General features: G+C 51.7%; 1 protein-coding gene across 1 annotated transcript; it reads right to left on the reverse strand.

Annotated features, from left to right (window-relative positions):
* Window positions 1-535: 535 nt before the first annotated feature.
* Window positions 536-5,021, reverse strand: CD72 (CD72 molecule). The gene is made up of 7 exons (XM_069775608.1): window positions 3,862-5,021; window positions 3,639-3,776; window positions 3,359-3,448; window positions 2,529-2,843; window positions 2,122-2,270; window positions 1,632-1,783; window positions 536-697 (listed from the first exon to the last, which is right to left on the reverse strand). Exons 1-7 carry the CDS (start codon window positions 4,166-4,168, stop codon window positions 559-561), a joined length of 1,290 nt encoding a protein of 429 aa, XP_069631709.1. The 5' UTR covers window positions 4,169-5,021; the 3' UTR covers window positions 536-558.
* Between the last annotated feature and the right edge of the window lie 18,270 nt (window positions 5,022-23,291).

Consider the following 23,291-nt stretch of genomic DNA (forward strand, 5'->3'; position numbering starts at 1 on the left):
CTAAAGCATGTCGGCTGGGGGGGGAACAGTCACTGTCACCACCTCCCCCAGCCTGCGTGATGCCCGAGCATCACTGTGGCCAGGGGAGCAGGCGGGAAGGACCCGGGTGGCCCCTGGGCAGGGATCTTCAAGAGGGAAGGGGGTTGCTTGCATGGACGGGACATCCCAGGCAGGGGTGCAGCAAGGCTGAAGCAGAGGCAGCACAGGGCATGGGGGCTGCAAGGGAAGGCAGAGAGTGAGGGTGAGGTGCTGTCCAGCCTCCCCCACATGCAGTGAGACTGGGAAGGCAGTTTGCAAAGGGGTTTCCCCCATCTTGCCCTTTTGCTGCCCCACAGCTTGAGAGAGGGTCTCTTGAGCTACTGCAGACCAGGGGCTGCATGGGGATGTGCCTGCATCCCTCTCCCTTTCCTGCCAAGCCAGGAGTCAACATGCCCCACGCAGAGGCTCAGGCTCCCCACTTTCCTTCACACACACCCCATGGGCCCCATGTACCCCAGGGCACGGCAGAGCCTGGTGTGGGCACACTCACCGCAGTGGTGCCAGGGCCAGTGGCCATCATCATATGAAAGAGGAGCTTGGCCCCACTGCCTTCTCGCAGATCCAGAGGTGCAGGTCATCAGGACTGGTACACTGGGTGGGTTTGATGTTCCCGCGGCTTATTATGGCACAGGACCCATTCAACTTTGACTGCCATGGCCTGGATGGGGAAATGGCACATTAGGGGGCTGCCACCGCCCTATCCACCATCCCCTGCTGAGGGCTGCAGGCATCCAGGGCCACCAATGGGTTCCCTCTTACACACTCACTGGGGAGGGGCTGAATGCTGCAGTCAAAGGGGGGATCCCCCAGTCCTCCCTTACTGATTTCACAAGCTGAAGCCTCGGTGGATGCATCCCTGCCCTCCCTTGGGCAGGCTGAGAAACCCCTCTGCCTGAGGTTTGTATTACTTGCGACTCCCTTTAGCCTCCCCCCCACTTGAATCTCAGCCTCATGGCTGGGGGATATTTCTTCCCTGCAGTGCCCAGTGGTGGGGAGACCCCGGTCCTCCCCAAGGGCACATGGATGGCTGGAAGAGCTGCCCATCTGGCAGCTACAGCGCTACCCTGGGCCGTGGGGGTGAGGATGGAGGGGCAGGCAGCGAGCAGGGGCTGGGTACCCAGCACCTGGGCCAGACATGTCTGTTCCTCCCCACTGCTCTCAGACACCACAAGAGGAAGCTGTGGCGAGCTGGGGAGGGGGTGCACATGGTGGGGAGGAGCCCAGGACTCTCTGCAGGTGGGAAGGCTTGATTTCCCCTTGAGGAGGGACCAGGGAGGCACGTGGGTGATAGAGGTGGTGCTCGAATGCTTTGTTTAGACCCCAAATAAAACTTGTGGTTTCTTTTGGCCCCTCTTGCTGCCTCCTGCTCACGCAAACCCTGCACATGCCCCCCAAGGCTTGACTGTCCCTTTGCACGGCCTTTGAGCATCTCATCACACTGCTGCACCTGCCTCCCCTTGGCCTCAGCTGCTTTGATGCTCTTTGTTGCCCAGTGCTTGTGCCCAGGACTGGGTACCATTGAGTTTTAAAATGCTTCCTAAAGCCGTGCTGGAGGAGACGGGGTTTTGGCAGGAGGCTGTGCCACCAGGTACCTTTCGTAAAGGGAACCATCCACCCAGAACCAGGCATCCGAGACCCCCTTGTTGTCCGGGTCCCCTTCTTCCAGCCAGCCGTAGTCGTACCAGGGGAAGCTGCTCTTCTGCAGCCCAATCCAGTACGGGATGTCTGCATTCTTCAGGAAGGTCTGGGGAAGGGGAAAAAGGGCCTTTTCATGGCTTTTCCACAGCGTCTATGGACTGTGGTGTCTGTGGGGGGTGGCCGTCTCCCCAAGGAGCCCCTGGGGCCAGAGCTCCATGGGGCAGGACAGCTGAGCAGCCCCGGTGCCCCACTCCAGCCTGGGCAGCATCCAGGGGTGCCAGAGCCTCTCCACCCCACATCCACCACCAGCAATGTGCTCCAGTGATCAGCCTTGCACCCTCTGATGTTTTGGCAGGGTAGGGGCCCCCAGAGCGGTGCTGGCCCACCTAGGGAGCCCAGGGCTGGATGCACCAGCTCCTGCCCTCAGCTCCCCCAGCACCCTACCGGCATGGTCCAGCGACTCCAGGATTTGGTGACCAGGAGCTGAGAATATTTCTTCTCGCACTCGTCTCTGCTGTCCTCCCATGTCTTCTTCTCCGATGAAATGAAGAGGCACTTGCCCCTGTACAGCAGCCAGCCTGAGGGGCAGCAGTCTGGGGGCAGGGACACAGCTCAGGTGCTTGCTCAGCCACAGATGCCCAGGGGGGGCCCAGCCTGGACCGGGAACAGCCCCCACATCTCCCCAGCAGACATCACAGGCTCAGCCTCTGCTCCAGGCATAGCTTCAGCCTTTGGACCACCCCATCCCCACCATGTGGCCAAAAAGCCAGTGCCCGTGCTTCGGCACTGCATCTGCTGAGGGATGATGGGGTCCCCTGGGGCACCCCATCCTTGGTCCACCATTGCCCTACCTATAGTTGTGCAGGAGCGCAGGATGGCCACAGTGCTCTCACTGTTGTTGAGCTTCCCCTGCACCTCCTGCATCTCCTGCTCCGTCTTCCCCAGGACACCCATGACACGCGCCAGCTCAGCGTTCAGGCTCCCCAGCTCCAGCTGGCTGCTGTTGCTCTCCCGCCATGCTCGCTGTAGCTCTGCTCTGGCCCATGCCAGCTCCAGCTGTGTCTGCTCCAGGCTCTGCTCCCATGCACTCACCTCCTGTGAGAGGCGGCCCCACTCGGCCGCATGCTCGTGGGAGGCATCCCGCAGGCTGCAGGTGACCTGACAGTCTGGAGACAGGCTGGGTGAGCTGGGGCATGGGGATGGGACAGCCTGGGCAGGGGGACACGGGACTGACTCTGCTCAGGGGGTAATGTGGGCATGGCTGGGTCAGGCAGGGCAGGGCAAGGCAGGGAGGTGTCCATGCTGGATGGGAAAGACACAGCAGGGAAGTGCATGGGCAGGAGCTGGGCAGGACCTGGCAGGACAGGGTGTAGGAGCAGACAGAGCAGGGCAGGGACAGGAAGAGTGCAGCAATATGAGGCTGGACAAGGCCGGGAAGGGAAGGGGGCAGAAAGGGAGAACAGGATGGGGAAGATGGATGATGGGAGGCACCCATGACATGCAAGGGATACAGGACAGCATGGGGCAGAGGGACCTAGCCCCAAGCAACATGTGCGGGCATCCCTCTATTCACCCACTTATTCACCTGCAGCACCCACCCCAGCCCAGCTGCCTCCCTCTCCCTGTGCTGCCCAGCCACCCCCAGCCCCAACAGTGCCCACCCCACCCCCCCATGACTCACAGCAAGCCCCCAGGGCCACAGTGGCCACCAGCAGCAGCAGGCAGGTTGCCAGCAGCCCCACAGGGATGCACCACCGCCGGGACCAGTGCCCTGCAAGACACAACCGACCACGGGCATCACCTGCTGCCACCTCCAACTGGAAACTAGGAAACCCCTGGCAGCCCCCAGACCTCCTGCCTGCAGGCAGCAGAATGGCAGTGTGATGGCACAGGTGGCACAGTGTATGTGCTTCCTCTCTTCAAGGATGGGAGCGGGAGCACCCTGAAACACCACCCACTGCCCGTGCCAGGACCTCCCCAGGTCCCCTGGACTCCAGTTGGGCACTCACCTGGGCTGGGCCGGGCCCCGTCCCCATCCTGCCCCACTGGCACCGGCTGCACATTCTCGTAGGGGGTCTCTGCTTCGTCCATGCCAAGGGCTGTTGGAGGAAGGCAGGGGAGAGTGGCTGAGTCCATGGGGCTGGGTGTGGTGGGGGCATTGGGGGCATTCCCGTGGGCTCTCACCTGCCTCCAGCGCCTGGTTGGCCATGCTCCGTCCCCCCATCACCTTGGCAAACCTCAGGTCAGCATAAACCACATTCTGGGCCATGTGGGCAAGTGCTGGGCAAGCCCTAAGCCCTGCTGGCTCCTGCCCTGCTAGCTCCCACCCTGCCTTTGGGATGCCTTTCAGGGATGGTCCTGCTCCCCAGTGATTGTGCTCTCGGGGTTGCAAAGGAGAAGTGCAGCTGGCTTCTGCAGAAGCAGAAGTTTGCTCTGAGCTGTAGCAGATGGGACCAGAGACGCATGGCTGTGGGGACCAGCACCCTCTCATTGGTCCCAGCACCTCTGGTCCGTCCCCTCACACACCCCAGAAGTGCTCACGGTCCCCCTGGGCACACGTCAGGGCCAGGGCAGTGCAACCTGAGGTCAGGGCACTGGCAGAGCAAGGACAAACCCAAATCCCCAGGCCAGGGGAGAGCTGGAGGAGAGCAGGACCAGCCTGGACACAGGAGCACATTGCCCTGGGGCCAGCCCCGTGGAGAGCTGAAGGTCTCTGTGGATGCAGATTTCCCCTCCCAGCCTCTGGGAATGGGAATTTCCCCATTATGTAGCTTGTGCCACTGCCTCTCATCCTCTCTCTGGTCCCCTCCTAGAGGACCCTGGCTCTGGCATCACTCCAAACCCCCACCAGAGAGTTGCAGAGAGCAATGACACCTGCTTTGCCTTCCCTTCCTGTCCTGGTTTCGGCTGAGATGATAGAGTTAATTTTCTTTCTAGTAGCTGGTATAGTGTTATGTTTTGGATTTAGTATGAGAAGAATGGTGATAACACACTGATGGTTTCAGTTGTTGCTAAGTAATGTTTATACTAAGTCAAGGATTTTTCAGCTTCTCATGCCCAGCCAGCAAGAAGGCTGGAGGGGCACAAGAAGTTGGGAGGGGACACAGCCAGGGCACCTGACCCAAACTGGCCAAAAGGGATGTTCCATACCATGTGACGTCATGCCTAGTATATAAACTGGGGGGGAGTTGGCCTGGGGGGAATCACTGCTCGGAAACTAACTGGGTATCGGTCGGCGGGTGGTGAGCAATTGCATTGTGCATCACTTGTTTTGTATATTCCAATTCTTTTATTATTATTATCATTATTATTTTCTTCCTTTCTGTCCTATTAAACTGTTCTTATCTCAACTGTCGTGGTTTAACCCCAGCCAGCAACTAAGCACCACGCAGCCGCTCACTCACTCCCCCCCCATCCAGTGGGATGGGGGAGAAAATCAGGAAAAGAAGTAAAACTCCTGGGTTGAGATAAGAACGATTTAATAGAACAGAAAAGAAGAAACTAATAATGATAATGATAACACTAATAAAATGACAACAGTAGTAATAAAAGGATTGGAATGTACAAATGATGCGCAGGGCAATTGCTCACCACCCGCCGACCGACACCCAGCCAGTCCCCGAGCGGCGAATCCCTGCCCCCCACTTCCCAGTTCCTAAACTAGATGGGATGTCACATGGTATGGAATACACTGTTGGCCAGTTTGGGTCAGGTGCCCTGGCTGGGCATGAGAAGCTGAAAAATCCTTGACTATAGTCTAAACACTACTGAGCAACAACTGAAAACATCTGTGTTATCAACATTCTTCACATACTGAACTCAAAACATAGCACTGTACCAGCTACTAGGAAGACAGTTAACTCTATCCCAGCTGAAACCAGGACATCAACCCATGAGTTTTACTTTTTTTTCCCGATTCTCTCCCCCATCCCACTGGGTGGGGGGGAGTGAGTGAGCAGCTGCGTGGTGCTTAGTTGCTGGCTGGGGTTAAACCATGACACTTCCCTAGACCACAGCCCCAGCGCTCACAGCATCTCCTCTTTGGTCCCGACCTCCAGCCCATCAGCATCTCAGAGGCCTCTAGTGCCAGAGAAAGGCACATTTCAGAGAGGGGCACTGAGCTCAGGACCAGCTGGACGCCGCCAGTTCCTGGGACAGGACTGGAGGTGTGCAGGGGTGCTGATGGAGCACAGCATTGAAAGACTGCTCTCCATCATCTCTACAAGAGCAGAAGTACTTCATGACTGGAGAAAGGCAAAAATCATGGCCAGCTTCAAAGAGGGCAAGAAGGAGGTTTGGAAAGCTAAAGGTTGAACAGCTTCCACCCAGTCCCCAGGAAAGAGATGGGGCACGACCTGGGCACATGGTGGTCCAGGCCCAGGAAGGACATGGTGGTGGCTGGGGGGAGCCCAGTGGGATTTACCAAGGGCAAGTGGTGCCTGCCTGACCTGCCTGCCTGCTGCCACATGGGAGCACTGGGCTGGGGATGAGGGAAGAGCAATGGGGGCCATTTATTGTGACCCTTTGAGGTCTGGGACATGGTTCCCCATGGTCTCCTTACTGGCAGAGTGGGGAGATGTGGCCAGGAGAAGGAGAGAAGAGCAAGAGCTCAAGCTGCAATGTGGAAACTCCTTTCAGGCATTAGGGCAAACATTTCTGCATAACAATGATGCTCAAACCCCAGAGCAGAGTATGGAGAGGGGGAACCTCCATCCTGGATGGGGCCAGCCCCAGAGTGACCTGTTCCCACGTTGAAGTCAGCCCTTCTCTCCCCTGTCCCAGGGATTTGGGTCGGTTCTCGGTACGCTGAGCCCTGCAGCTCTGCCATGGCCCAGTGCCCCAATCCCGAGCTGCAATGCCCCACCATGGTCCCAGGGGACCCTGAGTGGTTTTGGGGCATGGAACGGGACAGGATGGCAGTGCTGGGACCAATGGCATGGTGCTGGTCCCCACAGCTGTGCTTTCCTGTCCCATCTTCCGCACCTCTCAGCAAACTTCTCCTGCAGAATCCGGCCACACTTCTCCTTTGCAGCCCCGAAAGTGGGGGCGACCGCGGTGGAGCAGGAGTCATGGGGGCGGTCGGGGCAACCTGGAGCACAGCCTAGAGCGTGGTCTACGCCGACCTGAGGTTTGCCACGGCTCCGCCGCTCACCGCCCCCACCTGCCCCGCAGCGCCCTCCGAGGCCGAGAGCCCCTAGGAGAACGTGCAGCTGGGGCCGGTGCCCGTGGCAACCAGCCCAGGTGAGAGCCCGGCTGCGGCCGCCGCCATGGGGAGGATGGGTTGGGGGGCACCGGGCGGCGGCAGCGGGGATGCAGGGTGATGCCCGTGGCCGCTCATCTCGCAGGGCGCTGGCCCCGGCGGCAGCGCGTCCCGCAGGGCTGCTGGCAGCCAGCCTGCTGCTGCTGGTGGTGGCCACCGCGGCCTTGGGGGGCTTGCTGTGAGTCGGGGCGGGGGCCGCGGGGCAGCTGGGGAGGGGGGCACCAGGAGCGGGTTTGGAGCTGGGTGAGGGTCGGGCTGCTGGGGGGCGGTTTGGGCCAGAGGGTGCCCGGGGATAGGGGCCGTGGGGTGGCGCTGCTTCTTGCTTGGCCGTCCTGAGCTGCCTTCCCACTGCCTTCTCATTGCCTTCCTATTGCCTTGTGGCACCACGAGCCCTGGGTGCCGGTCCTGGCAGGCTGTGGGGTGGAGCACAGCCGGCCCCAGGGCTCCCGGGCACCAGGTGGGTGCTGGGCATGGGGCAGGCAGTTGACAGCTTCTCTCCCCCCAGCATTTTGTGCAGGCACCTGGTGCCACATACTGGATTAGAGATATCAAAATCATAATGATAAATCTGAGGGGCTGGATGAGAAGCCGTATAAAGAGTAAGTTGGTCCATCTTGGCCACCTGCACCTCTCCCACCTTTGCCAGCCATGGGTAGAGGTGCTGGGCACTGTCCAGGTGTCTGTCCCAGCCATGGGGCCAATGCTTGGGCATGGGCAGTGCTCTGGCCTTCCTGCTCAGACTAAGGGGCCCTGGGGCTGCAGCTGTGTGGGGGGCACAGCGAGGCTGGCAGCAGGCTGGGAGCATGGTGGTGGCACCTCTTATGTGCTCCTTCCCTTCTAGGAATGATTGGCTTGCCCACTGTGCAAAAACAGCCTCTGGGAAGATAAGCTGCTCCTACCATTTTCCATGGATCTGTGAAAAGCCCCCAAATCTGAGCAACCCATCCAAGTCCCTCTTTCCTCTCCCGGTCCAGGGGTTGATTCTAAGACCCCCTCTCCATCACAGGACTGAGGGACAGGAACTGGTGCGGGAGCATAATAATGGACTCAATGACAGATCAATATGATCATAGTTGAAGACCCTTTACTAGAGCATCAGACATCATTTTTATACATTGGTTACATCTGTACATGCGTTTAGCTATTTTACTATTGGTTACACACATTATTCACGCACTATCCACGTGCCTAGTTACACTTAATGATTGGTTATATCAACACTGTACACGCACATAAACATGATATAATTAGTTGTACTAACTCTGTACACGTGCATAAACATAGGACATAATTGGTTATACTAACTAAAACATGTGAAACTTGTCTCAGTCTAATTGGTCAAGATAAACTGTCGAATTGAGGTTCTTTGTGCCAAGTTCCCTTTATCGTGGAATGCGCACCTGTGTTCTTCTAATTGGCAACTTTCCTTTTTTTTTGTCTTCTTGTTTATTCTGTTCAAGGTCTTCTAAAGGTGTCTGGAATGCTCTTGCGACCGTTAGCTAAATATGTGTCCACAATTCCCCCTTTTTGTTTTTGTGTAAGCCAAGTTACATGACATGCTTTTGCAATCATATGTTCAACTATTTTTATGATACGTGGTACAATCATTACAATTGTTAATATTACAATTAAAATAACTAAGCCATGTATAAGCAAATCTTTCAACCATTCCATAATTCCCAAACTTGCTAGCCATCCACTTAACCCTGTGTCAGTTATCGTGAGCCTTTTACTGTGAATCATATTGATATCGGGTGTTAGTAACGTAAGTTGTCCGAGGCTGATCAGGTCCTATCAGGAGATCCCACTGGGCCCCTCCACAATACAATGACTTGTCATTATACCATTTTTCACTGGCATCGACCCAGATGTTCCCATTAGGGTATTCAAAATACGAAATGCCCAACCACTTTTCCCATATTACCTTAATCCCTCCAAATGAGACACAGGATTGGTTCGATTTTATAGATCCCAATAAGTCTAATTCTTGAGGTGGGAGCATCGTAACATTCAAGTGATGAATAATTAAGGCTGCTTGCATAGCTTCTTCAAAATTGGGCCATTTATTATAGAACTTGTCTCTATACCACCATTTTAATACTCCAGAGTTCCAAGTATTATTAGCTAGGTCTAGGGTGAGGGATATATTTAGGACACTATCGTTGGAAACATATCCCCTAAAAACCTGAGGATCAAAGGCTGGAATTCCAATCAAACACGTTCGAAAAGGATCTTGCGGGGTAGCCATAGACAAACATATAGATTTCTGGCCTGTTTGATTTGCTAACGTTATCCATACATTTTTCCTGTCAGACAACAACCTATGAGTTTGTTCTAATCCCTTAACTGAGGTTAACCAAGCACAAAAGCAAATATAAATCAGTTGAATCATGTTTAATGCTTAAAAACAATTCTATGCGTAATACAGCAAAAATATCCTCTAGCTATTAATGATCCTATACTATTCAGATGTTTTCTTTGGCTTGCAGTGGTATCCATGACTACGTCCATCCAAGGACTGTGAGGAAGATGGACCATCCATACATTCTTGTGTCGTCTTGCTCCGCGAATTCAGACCAGCAATCGGTAGGTGCCAGCTTTACATGGGCGTCCCCACGGAGGCAACGATGGCCTTGCCGTACACCAGCCCGATGCTCTTCGGAAAATCCCGGTATTTATACATTTGCAGAGGAACGGATTTCAGCACACGTGGCCAGCGGGTGCCAAAATCTGCCTCGGTTGCAACATGGGGAGCCTATGATGCATGCGCTTGCTGGCCAGGCCCGCTGCACGAGTCATAGCCATCTTGTCTATTGGTTCATGGGCTTTGTGATGCGGTTGCAATGCACAGAGAATCTTGACCTGTTATGTTGGCCAAGGTGACCTACACGTTAGTTTTTGGTTGAGGTGGTATTCATATTGCCGCACCATCTAGGATGTTCCAGATGATGATGGTCATACAAATCGAGCGGGAGTCCATCATGGGCCTGTATCCCTAATTTCCAGCCGCTCCTGATATGTGGATAAAAAGTGTCTAAATATCGGTGGACCGCCTGCATCAGACCAACGATTTAGAAAATTTAAAACATAAGTGGCTTTAGCTAACTTTTCTTGTGGAGAGAGATTCCCTACTCCCCCTTTTTGTTTTAATAACATCACTTTTAGCGAACCATGAGCGCATTCCACAATCGCTTGACCAGTGGGAGAATGAGGGATACCAGTGCTATGCTGAATACCCCATAGTTGCAAAAATTCTTGTGTTTTTTTGTGATACATAAGCTGGACCATTGTCCATTTTTAGTTGCTGTGGAACACCCAAGGTTGCAAAAGCGAGTAAGAGATGCTTACACACATCACGGGATTTTTCACCTGTGTGGGCGGTGGCCACAAGCGCTCCTGAAAAAGTATCAATAGATACATGGACATATTTTAATCTACCAAATTCTGTAATGTGAGTAACATCAGTTTGCCAAATCTCTAAAGCTTGCAAGCCTCTCGGATTGAGTCCATATGATAAAGACGGAGTCATCTGTTGGCAATCCGGACAAGCTGTCACAATTTGACAGGCTTGATTCAAAGTGAGTTGAAATGGTTTTTGCAATCCTTTGCATTTTGGTGAAAAAAGGTTTGTGAACATCGTGCTTGCTCGAATGCATTAGGAAGGACGGTGAGTCCAGCTAACCGATCTGCCATACTATTACCTTCTGTTAATGGTCCAGGCAGTGAAGTGTGCGATTGCACGTGCATAATAAAATATTGGTTTTTTTCTATGATTTAACGAGGCCAAAAGAGTTTGAAATAACATGAATAATGGTTTATGATCTATTTCTTTCAAATAAGAGGCTTCAAGATGGTTCACAACTCCTGCAACATAAGCAGAGTCAGTAGGTATTATGTGTTGATTAGTTATTCGCCACCTTAAATAATTCCAAGGTGTTTTTTGAACCTTCTCTGGAGCTACCTCCAAATGATGAAGTTTAATATTGTCTAACACGACAGACATTGCAATTTGCATCTTTGATTCCGTCTGTGTTGCTACAAGAATATCATCCATATAATGATAAATGAGAGCATTAGGCAATTTCTCTCGAGCAGGAGAAAGAGCCCTTGCTACAAACCATTGGCAAATGGCAGGGCTGTTTTTCATACCCTGTGGCAACACTGTCCAGTGATACCGTTTATTCAGTTCAGAAGCATTAACAGAAGGAATAGAAAAAGCAAATTTGGGGGCATCACATGGATCTAGAGGAATCGTAAAAAAACCCATCCTTCAAATCAATTACTGTTAAACACCAATCTTTTGGAATCATAGTGGGAGACGGGAGTCCTGGTTGTAAAGGATCCATGTCTTCTAATACTGCATTAATACGTCTCAAATCATGTAACAATCTCCACTTTCCACTCTTTTTCTCTATCACAAACACAGGCAAATTCCAAGGACTAGTCGTAGGTACAATATGCTTTGCCTTTAACTGTTCATCCACCAATGATTGTAAATGTTGCAGCTTTTCAAGTGTCAGGGGCCACTGTTTCTGGAAAGGTGGGGATCGGTTCCCTGGGAGGTGGAGAAGGCAGAGGTATAGGTGTAGGACAAGGAGGGGGCAGAGGTAAAAGAGGGTTTGAAGGAGGAGGAGGAGGAAGAGGGCGGGGGGGAGAGGGTGCATCAAAGGATACGGCTGGTGGTTTTTTTTCGCTTCACAGCAGCCTCCAACTGTGCCAGCTTTTCTATTACTGACTACAACTGCTGCGAAGTGAGCTCCGGCCCCTCTTCATGCTCTTGAGGCGACCCGGGCATAGACGGAGGCAACGGAGGGTATATGCTAGGTATAATTTGTTCATGTTGAGCGGCGGTATCTGGGGGCTGTTTTCTCATAGGCGGATTTTTACTCGCTTCCTGATTCTGTAGGGTTTCCTTTAAGCGTATGGTTAGGGAGGCTTGGGAACTGTCAGATGTCTGATTAATATCGGCAGTCCCAGGGACTGGAGCAGAAGTTAAGGGCACAGGAGCAGGTGGACAAGCTCCAGGGAAGCCAAAAGTCTCTCTCGCTGCATTATGTTTTTCTCCCCGCTTTTCCCCTTCGCTTGCGGTTGGAGAGAGAGCAGCAAAAGCAGCCGCAGACGCTTTACGATCTGCTTTCATTTCTTGCAGAGTTGTCTTAATCAATTTCCATAAAGTTGCAAGACCTTTAACTTCTTTAGACCCGTCACTAATATCATCCCATAGGGAGGTTCCGATAGCTTTCCAGGTACTAAGCTCAAAAGCTGTACCCACACTAATTAAAAGGTTTCTGTCCTTGCTCCATTGTAAAAGCTGCTTTAAACAAGCTTTGTCATATTTTTTGCCTCTCTTTGAGAGTATATGTTGGCGCCCAACGTGGGGCAGGACAACGGCAGTTTTGCATTAAACGTTCTATAGCTAGTTATTAAGTGGCAAGCTCCTGTGCAGGTCACAGAGCTTGTTAGCTGCTTGCTTATCTCTAGCTTGCTGAGTTTGGGAATATGTTAATGCAAATAATGGCTGTGTGCTTTGTCCTGGCACTGATGGCTTTGTTGTGCTGCGGGAGCTATCTTGTGGGGAAAATGAAGGAACGCGGGAACGTGCTAATATGTAGCGTTTGCTGCATATCAAGGTGCCACGATTAGATCGCTGGTCGGCCCGAACCAGGGAAAGAGACAGATAACACACACAGTGTGAGCGCCAACTTCCGCCTTTTATTGCGCAGTTAATTCCTTTTATACTAACAAGGGTAGGCGGGATTACAGATAAGTCATAAGGCTGCGACTAACCCTCCGTCTTTCCGTGACATCGCGAGATCTTCCAAACGCCGAACCCTACATCTCTCCCCTCTCTATGACTAGTTGGCTTCTATTGTTATGAACAGTTCCACACAAAGAAATAACTATGTAAAGTACTATGAGTATAAACATATTTCTACAACTAAGTTGAAACACTCTATCTTAAACACCCGTAAATGTCCCATTTACCCTGCAGAGCAAAGAGCTCCTTTACAGAAATTCACACAAGTGATAAATGGAAAGTTAAGGCTAGGAAAGAATTACTTCTATTACTCTATAAAGTTTATCGTTGGTGCGCTGATGTTAAGGCTTACTGTCTGAGGCACCCAGATTCCTGGCTGCGAGCTCTGACAGCCGGATCCCATAAAGGCATGTATTGATGGGCTCTGAGAGAGATGTCATCCAGATACACATCAGGGCCTCCAATTGATTTTGCTTCCACTGCCAGAAATTTGTAGCGGATACCCAAGGTGTCACAAGCCAGGAAAGGATGACAGCGATCTGTAAGGAAAAACACTCAAACACTACGAGGTTAGGGCAGGACGAACCATACGACTAGGGACCCATTTCAGTAGCCCTTCAGGCGTCTGTACACAGGCGTACCCTCGCCCGAGACAACACAGCTCAAACGGCCCATCCCATTGGTGTGTCTGAAGGTCACGCACGCAGACCAACGGGTAAGGACCTTTCTCTTCTGTGTTCGTAAAATGTCGTTGCGCCGCCATCTGCTCCAGGTCCCCTCGAACTGTCTGATTTAATGAAGTTAATGCAGTTAACAGAAGACACTGTGTACAGAGAACAGGTGTGTTATCCCATAACCAGGACTCCTCCTGCTCCCCCTCCCTAAGCCGATCGAGCAGGGCCTTTAAGGTTCGATGTGCTCGTTCTACAATGGCCTGGCCGGTGCTATTATGAGGGATGCCATGTATAAGGTCAATACCCCAGATCGTACAAAACCGTTTCACCTTTTCCCCAGTATAAGCTGCACCATTGTCCATCTTAATCTCTTTAGGCACACCCAGCACTGCAAAAGAAGCGTGAAGATGTCATTCAATATGTAAGACCTTTTCTCCAGTTTGTACCGTGGCCCACATGGCAGCAGGATAGGTATCAATACACACGTGCGCTCGTACCCAAGAGTTCTACCAGAGGGGCCATATCGTCATTAGTGATACCGCAAAGATTCCGCACCCACTGGATATCTCCCACAAGCTTCTGGACATCATGCACCGTTGAAATTTCTAACATTGCTAGCATCTATGTGCCACCTCAAATACTTCCAAGGTGCTGCCTTTTGCACCTTTTCAGGAGCAATTATTACTCCGCGATGGCTTAAGATGTCATGCAATTGAGTTAAAATTTCATCCTGTGGCAAGTTCCTTCCCGCTATCAAAATGTCATCCATATAATGATAAATAGTCAACTGAGGAAACTGCTTTCTTACAGGCTCTAATGCCCAGGCCACATACACCTGACACATCGTGGGGGAATTGCGCATTCATTGCGGTAACGTGACCCAATGGTATCTCTTATAGGGCTCTGCCTTGTTAATCGATGGTACCGAAAAGGCAAACCGTTCAGCGTCATCTGGGTGCAAGGGAATGGTGAAAAAACAATCCTTTAGATCTATAATTAACAAATCCCATTCTTCTGGAAGCATAACTGGAGACGGCAAACCTGGCTGCAGGGCTCCCATACTGTGCATCACTGCATTCACAGCTCTGAGACCTGTGGTTTCCCTGTGGAGCCGAATCCATCATCTCCACGTTGTACTTCACCTGGGTTCGGAACACACGACCTGAATGGAACTAATTGTGCTATTCTGGTACCTTTAGGAATAGAAACAGGAGGGATTAAAACATGAATCATAATTTTCACAGTCCCACAATAATCTGCATCAATAAGCCCTGGGACTACCAGGATTCCTTTTAGAGCTGTTGAAGATCGCCCCATTAAAAATGCACTAAGCCCAAACCCCAATGGTCCCTCTATGTTGAATGTCTACTGCGGTTTCCACGTCCACTCCGGAGCTTCCTGCAGTGGTGGATCTGGTAGTTGCGAGGCTGCCTGAGGGCTGGTAGCCCGAGCCCCTTGCATTTTGTTGTCACTCGAGGGGCCTTCGCACTCGGTGTAAAGTTTCCCTTCTTCCTGCATTCTTGGTGGTATGGTTATCTTTCTTACAACTGTTGCACCGTCTTTTTGTTAGCAGAAACTCTACATTGGCTCTTGATGTGTCCAAGTTTACCACAATTAAAACACTTGACCGAGGGTTTCTTACTGGCTTTATCAATAAGTGGATTCCGTATTGACTCAGCAGTCTTTAATTTCTCAAGGACTTTCCAGTGAAACGCCTCCCATCTTTTTTGTCCATTATTTTGTACAACAACTGGGAATGCTTGGAGCATAGTCCCATCCACAAGGGCATCTTTTATTACTCCCCTCCAATGTCTCTCCCTCTCGTCCGCAGCGGCTACTGCAGGCGGCTCCGCGTCTATCGCGGGCGCAGTCGGTTTCACCGTCTCTGGTTCCGAGAGGCGGGATGGATTAAAGGGCGGTGGCGGGGGCGCGGATGGTTCTGCCCAGGGGCCGGCCGCGGCTGGCGGCGGCCATTCCATGGCCGGCTGACACGCACCGCAGCAAGTGGGCGGAGGGGGGGCGGAAAAGGAGGAGCCGAGGGAGGGGCCGGAGGAAGCGCCGGAGGGGGTGCAGCTGACGGCTCAGCAGGCATAGGCTCAGGAAAAGGCTCAGGAGGCTCAGTCCGCTCTCTCGGCAAGGGCGCCTGATTTCCCCCCGCGGGGGGTGTTTCCTCCTCTGCCACAGTCTCCAACCCCCGCTGCCTCCCAGTTATCCCCTCCGCGGGCGGCCGTTCCTCCCACTATCTCAACTGACGGTATAAATCTCCCCCGACATCCCCGCCTGGAACCCAGTCCAAGAGGCACTCCCCCGAGTCCTTCCGAACCACCCGCCGCAACCCCCCCCCATGGACACTGCGGAGGGGGCACATCCGGCCCCGCTGGTACCGTCCCTACAGGAAAAACCTCCGTCTCTGCCGCACCCTCCGTGTCCATGCCCTCAATCAGAGATGGACCGCTCTGTGAGCCCCGCTCCACAGCCGCCCACTCTGTCTGAGTTTGACTTACTGTCCCTGGGGGCACTGTCTCCCGCTGTTCCTGAGGCGGCGCTTCATCCGCAAACAAAGCAGCTCGCGCCGCCGACCAGCACGCCCCAGACTTCCGTCCTGCCGTAACCACCTTCTCCACTTTCCCCCAAGTTTGTAATCGTTCAGCAGCTCCGCGCTCGCCCGCGAGCGCAGATTGGAGCACCAGCTCCCGAATCTCTCCCCAATTTGGGGGGCTTAAAACTTTCTAGGAGAACCAAACGCCTCCCCGGCGCCACATCCATAGGATGCATTCGCCCATGGGGCCCCTCCCTATCGTTCCGCGGGCACCCACCTCGTCAACCAACACCTTCAATACCTCAATCACTTGCGCAAGCTTCATCGTCGCCTACTGCGACCGATCACGTCGGGGTCACCATTATGTAGCGTTCGCTGCATATCAAGGTGCCACGATTAGATCACTGGTCGGCCCGAACCAGGGAAAGAGACAACACACACAGTGTGAGCGCCAACTTCCGCTTTTATTGCGCAGTTAATTCCTTTTATACTAACAAGGGTAGGCGGGATTACAGATACGTCATAAGGCTGCGACTAACCCTGCGTCTTTCCGTGACATCGCGAGATCTTCCGGATGCCGAACCCTACGCTAATACAAATAATGTCTATGTGCTTTGTCCTGGCACTAATGGCTTTGTTGTGTTGTGGGAGCTATCTTGTGGAGGAGATGAGGGAACACATCTCCCTCTCCCTACCTGGCATTGATGTGAATGGTTTTATTATGCAGGCTCCCGAGGTCCTTGTTCACCCTTATGTGAGCTGTTCAATACTAATAATTAATACTGGTGGCATATTATGGGTATTGTGGAATCTGGTCTCGTCCTGGTATAAGAGAAGGCAAGTTTTAGGTGAGGCAATACTGAAATGTGCCCTCAAGCGACCGGTCCCTGGGTGGCAGGGTATATGGAAGGATTTGGGCAGATTCCTAGGACGGTTATCACCTCCCATAATCTGGGATTTTACATCCGAACAGGCAAGTAACCCTGGCAAACTGACGCGCCACCTGATAGAAGGGTGCCTTGCCTATCCCAATGAAAACCAGCAGCTTCTCGCACTGTACTGGGGCCTGGCCTATGCCTACTGAGCCATAGTTCAACACTCTCAGAGGACCATGGTTGAGGCAGGGACCCAGATTGCATCTGAGGACACCATGCTCGAGATAGGGACCCAAACAACAACAACTACAGTAATTGCCCCAATAGTGAAAAGGAAGCAGTGAACAAGGAGATCAACAGGTCCATACCATCGATTAGTGAGGGAAGAAGAAGAAGAGGAAAGGCTTGATCTAGAAGCTGGTCCTTCGATAAAGAAATTGGAGGAAGGAGTGAGGGAACTTAAACAGGAAGCAGAAACTACCTGGTCCCTGACGTCCTCAGAACTTCGGGACTTGCGGAAAGATTACAGCCGCCAGCCAGGTGAGCGGATTGCTGCCTGGCTGCTCCGATGCTGGGATAATGGGGCTGATAGTCAGCAGCTGGAAGGCAAGGAAGCCCAACAGCTGGGATCCCTCGCTAGAAACCAGGGAATTGAAAGAGGAATTGGAAAAGAGGCAGCAATTTGCAGTCTCTGGAGCCGGCTCCTCTCAAGTGTGAGGGCAAGATATCCATTCAAGGAAGATCTTGTCAATTCCTCAGAAAAGTGGACTACCGCAGATGAAGGCATCCAGTACCTGAGAGAGTTAGCAGTGGTGGAAGTCATCTACAGTGATCTAGATGATGAGGAAGTCTCCAAAGATCCAGAGGATGTCCTGTGCACACGGGCCATGTGGCAAAAGGTGATTCAAGGTGCCCCAGCATCGTATTCTAACAGCTTGGCAGCAATGTATTGTCCAGATATGGAAACACCAACTGTGGAGAAAGTGTCGTCTTGGCTCCAAAACTTTGAGGAAAATCTCTGTGTCTCCTCATCCATACAGGACAGTGCCTTGGCTGTTAGGGATGCTCCAAGAAATCAGTCCTCTCCTGCCCCAGTCAGAGGGAAAGGGAGCCCAAGGCGTATGCCACGTGGTGCACTCTGGTTCTTCCTGCGTGACCAAGGGGAGGACATGAGGAAGTGGGATGGTGAACCCACCTTTAAGCTGGAAGCCCGTGTGCGTGAACTGAGAGGGAAGACAGCTGTTAAGAAGGGGTCACCCAAGAAGAAGGCTGTCAGCGTAGTTGCTGTAGAGGCCCAAGAAAGCACTCAGCGATCCTCCAGGCATAGAAGAACTGAAACCACCTCCCTTGATTCTGGTGAGGGGACTTCTGGTCTGGTACCGCAAGGATCGGACAGTGAATATTCTGATGAGGAACAGCAATAGAGGGTCCCTGCCTTCGGCCAGGAGGAGGAAAGGGATGACCGGATATACTGGACTGTGTGGATTCAATGGCCTGGCACATCAGACCCACAGAAGTATAAGGCTTTGGTAGACACTGGTGCACAGTGTACACTGATGCCATCAGGGTACAGGGGCACAGAACCCATCTGGATCTCTGGAGTGACAGGGGGATGCCAAGAATTGACTATACTGGAGGCTGAAGTGAGCTTGACAGGGGACAAGTGGGAAAAGCACCCCATTGTGACCGGCCCAGAGGCCCCTTGTATCCTTGGCATAGACTACCTCAGGAGAGGGTACTTCAAGGACCCAAAGGGGTACCGATGGGCTTTTGGTGTAGCCACTGTGAACACAGAGAAGATCAAACAGCTATCTACCCTGCCTGGCCTCTCAGAAGATCCCTTCATTGTGGGATTGTTGCAAGTTGAAGAACAGCAGGTGCCAATCGCTACCAGGACAGTGCACCGTCGGCAATATTGGACAAACCGAGACTCCCTGGCTCCCATCCATGAGCTGATTCATTAACTGGAGAGCCAAGGAGTCATCAGCAAGACTCATTCACCTTTTAATAGTCCTATATGGCCAGTGCAAAAGTCTGATGGAGGGTGGAGGTTAACAGTAGATTATCGCGGCCTGAATGAAGTGACACCGCCACTGAGTGCTGCTGTACCAGACATGTTAGAGCTCCAATATGAACTGGCATCAAAGGCAGCCACGTGGTATGCTACAATTGATATTGCCAATGCATTTTTCTCCATTCCTTTGGCAGCAGAGTGCAGGCCACAGTTTGCTTTCACATGGAGAGGTGTCCAATACACCTGGAATCGACTGCCCCAGGGGTGGAAGCACAGCCCTACCATTTGTCACGGATTAATCCAAACAGCACTGGAACAAGGCGATGCCCCTGAACATTTACAATACATAGATGACATCATCGTGTGGCGCAATGAGGCAGAAGAAGTGTTTGAGAAGGGAAAAAGAGTAATTCAGATTCTTCTGAAAGCTGGTTTCGCCATAAAGAAAAGTAAGGTCAAGGGACCTGCACAGGAGATTCAGTTCTTGGGAATAAAATGGCAGGATGGACACCATCATGTCCCTATGGATGTGGTTAACAAGATAGCAACTATGTCTCCACCAGCTAACAAGAAAGAAACACAAGCTTTCCTAGGCCTTGTGGGGTTCTGGAGAATGCATATTCCAGGTTACAGTCAGCTTGTGAGCCCTCTCTATCAAGTAACGCGGAAAAAGAACTATTTTGAATGGGGCCCTGAACAACAAGCCTTTGAGCATATCAGACAGGAAATAGCTCGTGCAGTAGCTCTTGGGCCTGTCCGGACAGGACCAGATGTACAAAATGTACTCTACACTGTAGCTGGGGAGCATGGTCTCACCTGGAGCCTGTGGCAGAAAACACCAGGAGAAACCCGAGGTCGACCATTAGGGTTTTGGAGCCGGGGGTACCGAGGATCAGAAGCCCACTACACCCCGACTGAAAAAGAGATACTAGCAGCATATGAGGGGGTTCGAGCCGCTTCAGAAGTTGTTGGTACAGAAGCATATCTCCTCTTGGCACCACGATTGCCCATGCTACACTGGATGTTCAAAGGAAACATCCCCTCTACACATCATGCAACCAGCGCTACATGGAGTAAGTGGATAGCATTGATCACGCAACGGGCTCGACTGGGGAAATCTAACCGCCCAGGAATTCTGGAACAGATCATGGACTGGCCAGAAGGCAGAGATTTTGGAGCATCACCTGAGGAGGTGGCTCGTGCCCAAGAGGCACCACCATATAATGAGTTATCAGAAGACGAAAGGTGTTATGCTTTGTTTACTGATGGATCCTGTTGTGTCGTAGGGAACCATCGGAAGTGGAAAGCTGCTGTGTGGAGTCCCACACGCCAAGTCGTTGAGGCCACTGAAGGAGAAGGCGAGTCAAGTCAGTTTGCAGAAGTGAAAGCCATCCAACTAGCCCTAGACATTGCTGAACGAGAAAAGTGGCTGGTACTCTACCTCTATACCGACTCCTGGATGGTGGCTAATGCCCTATGGGGGTGGCTACAGCAGTGGAAGAAGACCAATTGGCAACGCAGGGGTAAACCCATCTGGGCAGCTGCATTGTGGCAGGACATTGCTGCCCGTGTAGAACACATGACTCTAAGGGTACGTCATGTAGATGCTCACGTGCCCAAAAGCCGTGCCACTGAAGAACATCAAAATAACGAACGGGTAGACAAGGCTGCCAAAATAGAAATAGCTCAGGTGGACCTGGACTGGGAGCGTAAGGGTGAGCTATTTTTAGCTCGATGGGCCCATGAGACATCCGGACATCTAGGGAGAGATGCAACATATAGGTGGGCTCGTGATCAAGGGGTGGACCTGACCATGGAGGCCATCACACGGGTCACTCATGAATGTGAAACATGTGCTGCAATCAAACGAGCCACCAGAGTAAAGTCTCCCTGGAACAGAGGGCGGTGGCTGGGCTTTCGATATGGCGAGGCCTGGCAAATTGACTACATTGGACCACTGCCACGAACACGCCAAGGCAAGCGCTACATACTCACCATGGTGGAAGCAACTACTGGTTGGCTAGAAACATATCCTGTAAACCATGCCACTGCCCGAAACACCATCTTAGGCCTCGAAAGGCAAATTTTATGGCGACACGGTACCCCAGAAAGAATTGAATCAGACAATGGGACTCATTTCCCAAATAACCTCATAAGCTCCTGGGCAAAGAAACATGGCATTGAGTGGGTGTACCACATACCCTATCACCCGCAAGCATCTGGAAAAATTGAGAGATATAATGGACTGTTGAAGACTATGTTGAGAGCACTAGGCAATGGGACATGGAAGCATTGGGATACAAATTTAGCAGAAGCCACTTGGCTAGTTAACACCAGAGGATCTGCTAACCGTCCTGGTCCTGCCCAAACAAAACCCCTACATACTGTGGGAGGAGATAAGGTCCCTGTAGTGCACATGGGGAAGTGGCTGGGGAAGGCAGTGTGGATTGCACCTCCCATGGGAAAAGGCAAACCCGTTCGTGGGATTGTCTTTGCTCAGGGACCTGGGTGTACTTGGTGGGTAATGCGGAAGGATGGGGAGACCCAGTGTGTGCCTCAAGGACATTTAAGCTTGGGGGAAAAATAATCCGTGATGTGAGTTGTATGTTGTAGGAAGTAATGTAGCAGGAATGACCTGAACTGCAGAGGAGTGAACTTCGCAAGGAACCAGACAAGTGCAATGGTGACCCAAACCAAGCTGGTGTTGGGGCCCAACGATCGAACATACTGCTTCTCCTGTCCTGACCACTCATCTTGATGGATGGGGCCCAAGTCATAACCCGTGTGTGAACATCTGGAGGAGTGGAAGAAGCCCATGGAATATCTAACTCTTAAAGGACAGGGGATAGTAATTAATAAGAATGTATAAATCTGTACGTCGGGTATAAAAGTGGTTTAAGTATGTAGTTTCAGTTGTAAGTGTTGGTAAGAAAGGATTTCAGTAATGAGAATTAAATACAATAGTATGGTTAGAAGATATCTGTATTAAATTATGTGGGACCTGAGCAGGATGCAAATGGTATGGAATAAGGGGTGGAGATTGTATTGGGTCTGGCTGAGATGGAGTTAATACTCCCCATAGCAGCCCTCATAGCACTGTGCTCTGCATCAGTAGCTAGAAAGGTGTTGATAGCACACCAGTGTTTTGGCTACAGCTGAGCAGTGCTGGCACAGCATCAAGGCTGTCTCTCCAACATTTTTGCCCTCCCCTCAATGGCAGGCTGGGGCAAGGCAAGATCTTGGGAGGGGACATAACCAGGACAGCTGACCTAAACCAACCAAACAGATATTCCATACCATATGACGTCAGCTCAGATATAAAAGCTAAGTTAAGGGAGACGGAAGGGGGGGCATTTTTGTCTTCCGGAGCAACCACTATGCGTACTGAAGCCCTGCTTCCCGAGAAGTGGCTAGACATCGCCTGCTGATGGGAAGTAGAGAATAACATCATTTGTTTTTTCTTTGCTTTCGCGCACGCGACCTTTGCTATCACTTTATTAAACTGTCCTTATCTTGACCCACGAGCCTTTTGTTATATTTTCTCCCCCCGTCCAGCTGAGGAGGGGGAGTGATAGAGCGGCTTTGGTGGGCACCTGGCATCCAACCAGGGTCAACCCACCACAGCTTAACTACCGCTCCTTCTTCTTTGGAAAGCGTAGGCCCCATCTCCTCCCCCGATCGCTCACCTCCTTTACGGGCGAGTCCTCACCTCGACGGGCGAAAAAATGACAGCGCTGTCTTATCTGCCTCTATGGGCACACCAACCGGGGCTGCCGGTCTTTCGGTCGGGATCCTCCCGTCTTCCTCTTATCCTGCCATTTGTTCTCCAAACGTAGCACAGAATTTGGGGATCCCTGTTCGGGCGCCAATTGCAGGAGCATAATAATGGACTCAACGACAGATCAATATGATCATAGTTGAAGACCCTTTACTAGAGCATCAGACATCATTTTTATACATTGGTTACATCCGTACATGCGTTTAGCTATTTTACTATTGGTTACACACATTATTCACGCACTATCCACGTGCCTAGTTACACTTAATGATTGGTTATATCAACACTGTACACGCACATAAACATAAGATATAATTAGTTGTACTAACTCTGTACATGTGCATAAACATAGGACATAATTGGTTATACTAACTAAAACATGTGAAACTTGTCTCAGTCTAATTGGTCAAGATAAACTGTCGAATTGAGGTTCTTTGTGCCAAGTTCCCTTTATCGTGGAATGCGCACCTGTGTTCTTCTAATTGGCATCTTTCTTTTTTTTTGTCTTCTTGTTTATTCTGTTCAAGGTCTTCTAAAGGTGTCTGGAATGCTCTTGCGACCATTAGCTAAATATGTGTCCACAAACTGGGAGTGCACAGCAAAGACACCCTTCCCCTCCTGCACAGCCACATCCCTGCACACCATTGCCTCAACCACACTGCAAAGCTCTTGGGAGACAGTTTGGGAAAGAAGGTGTCTGCATTTTAAAACAAGAC

This window comes from Haliaeetus albicilla, chromosome W (assembly GCF_947461875.1).
Source record: "Haliaeetus albicilla chromosome W, bHalAlb1.1, whole genome shotgun sequence".
NCBI lineage: Eukaryota > Metazoa > Chordata > Aves > Accipitriformes > Accipitridae > Haliaeetus > Haliaeetus albicilla.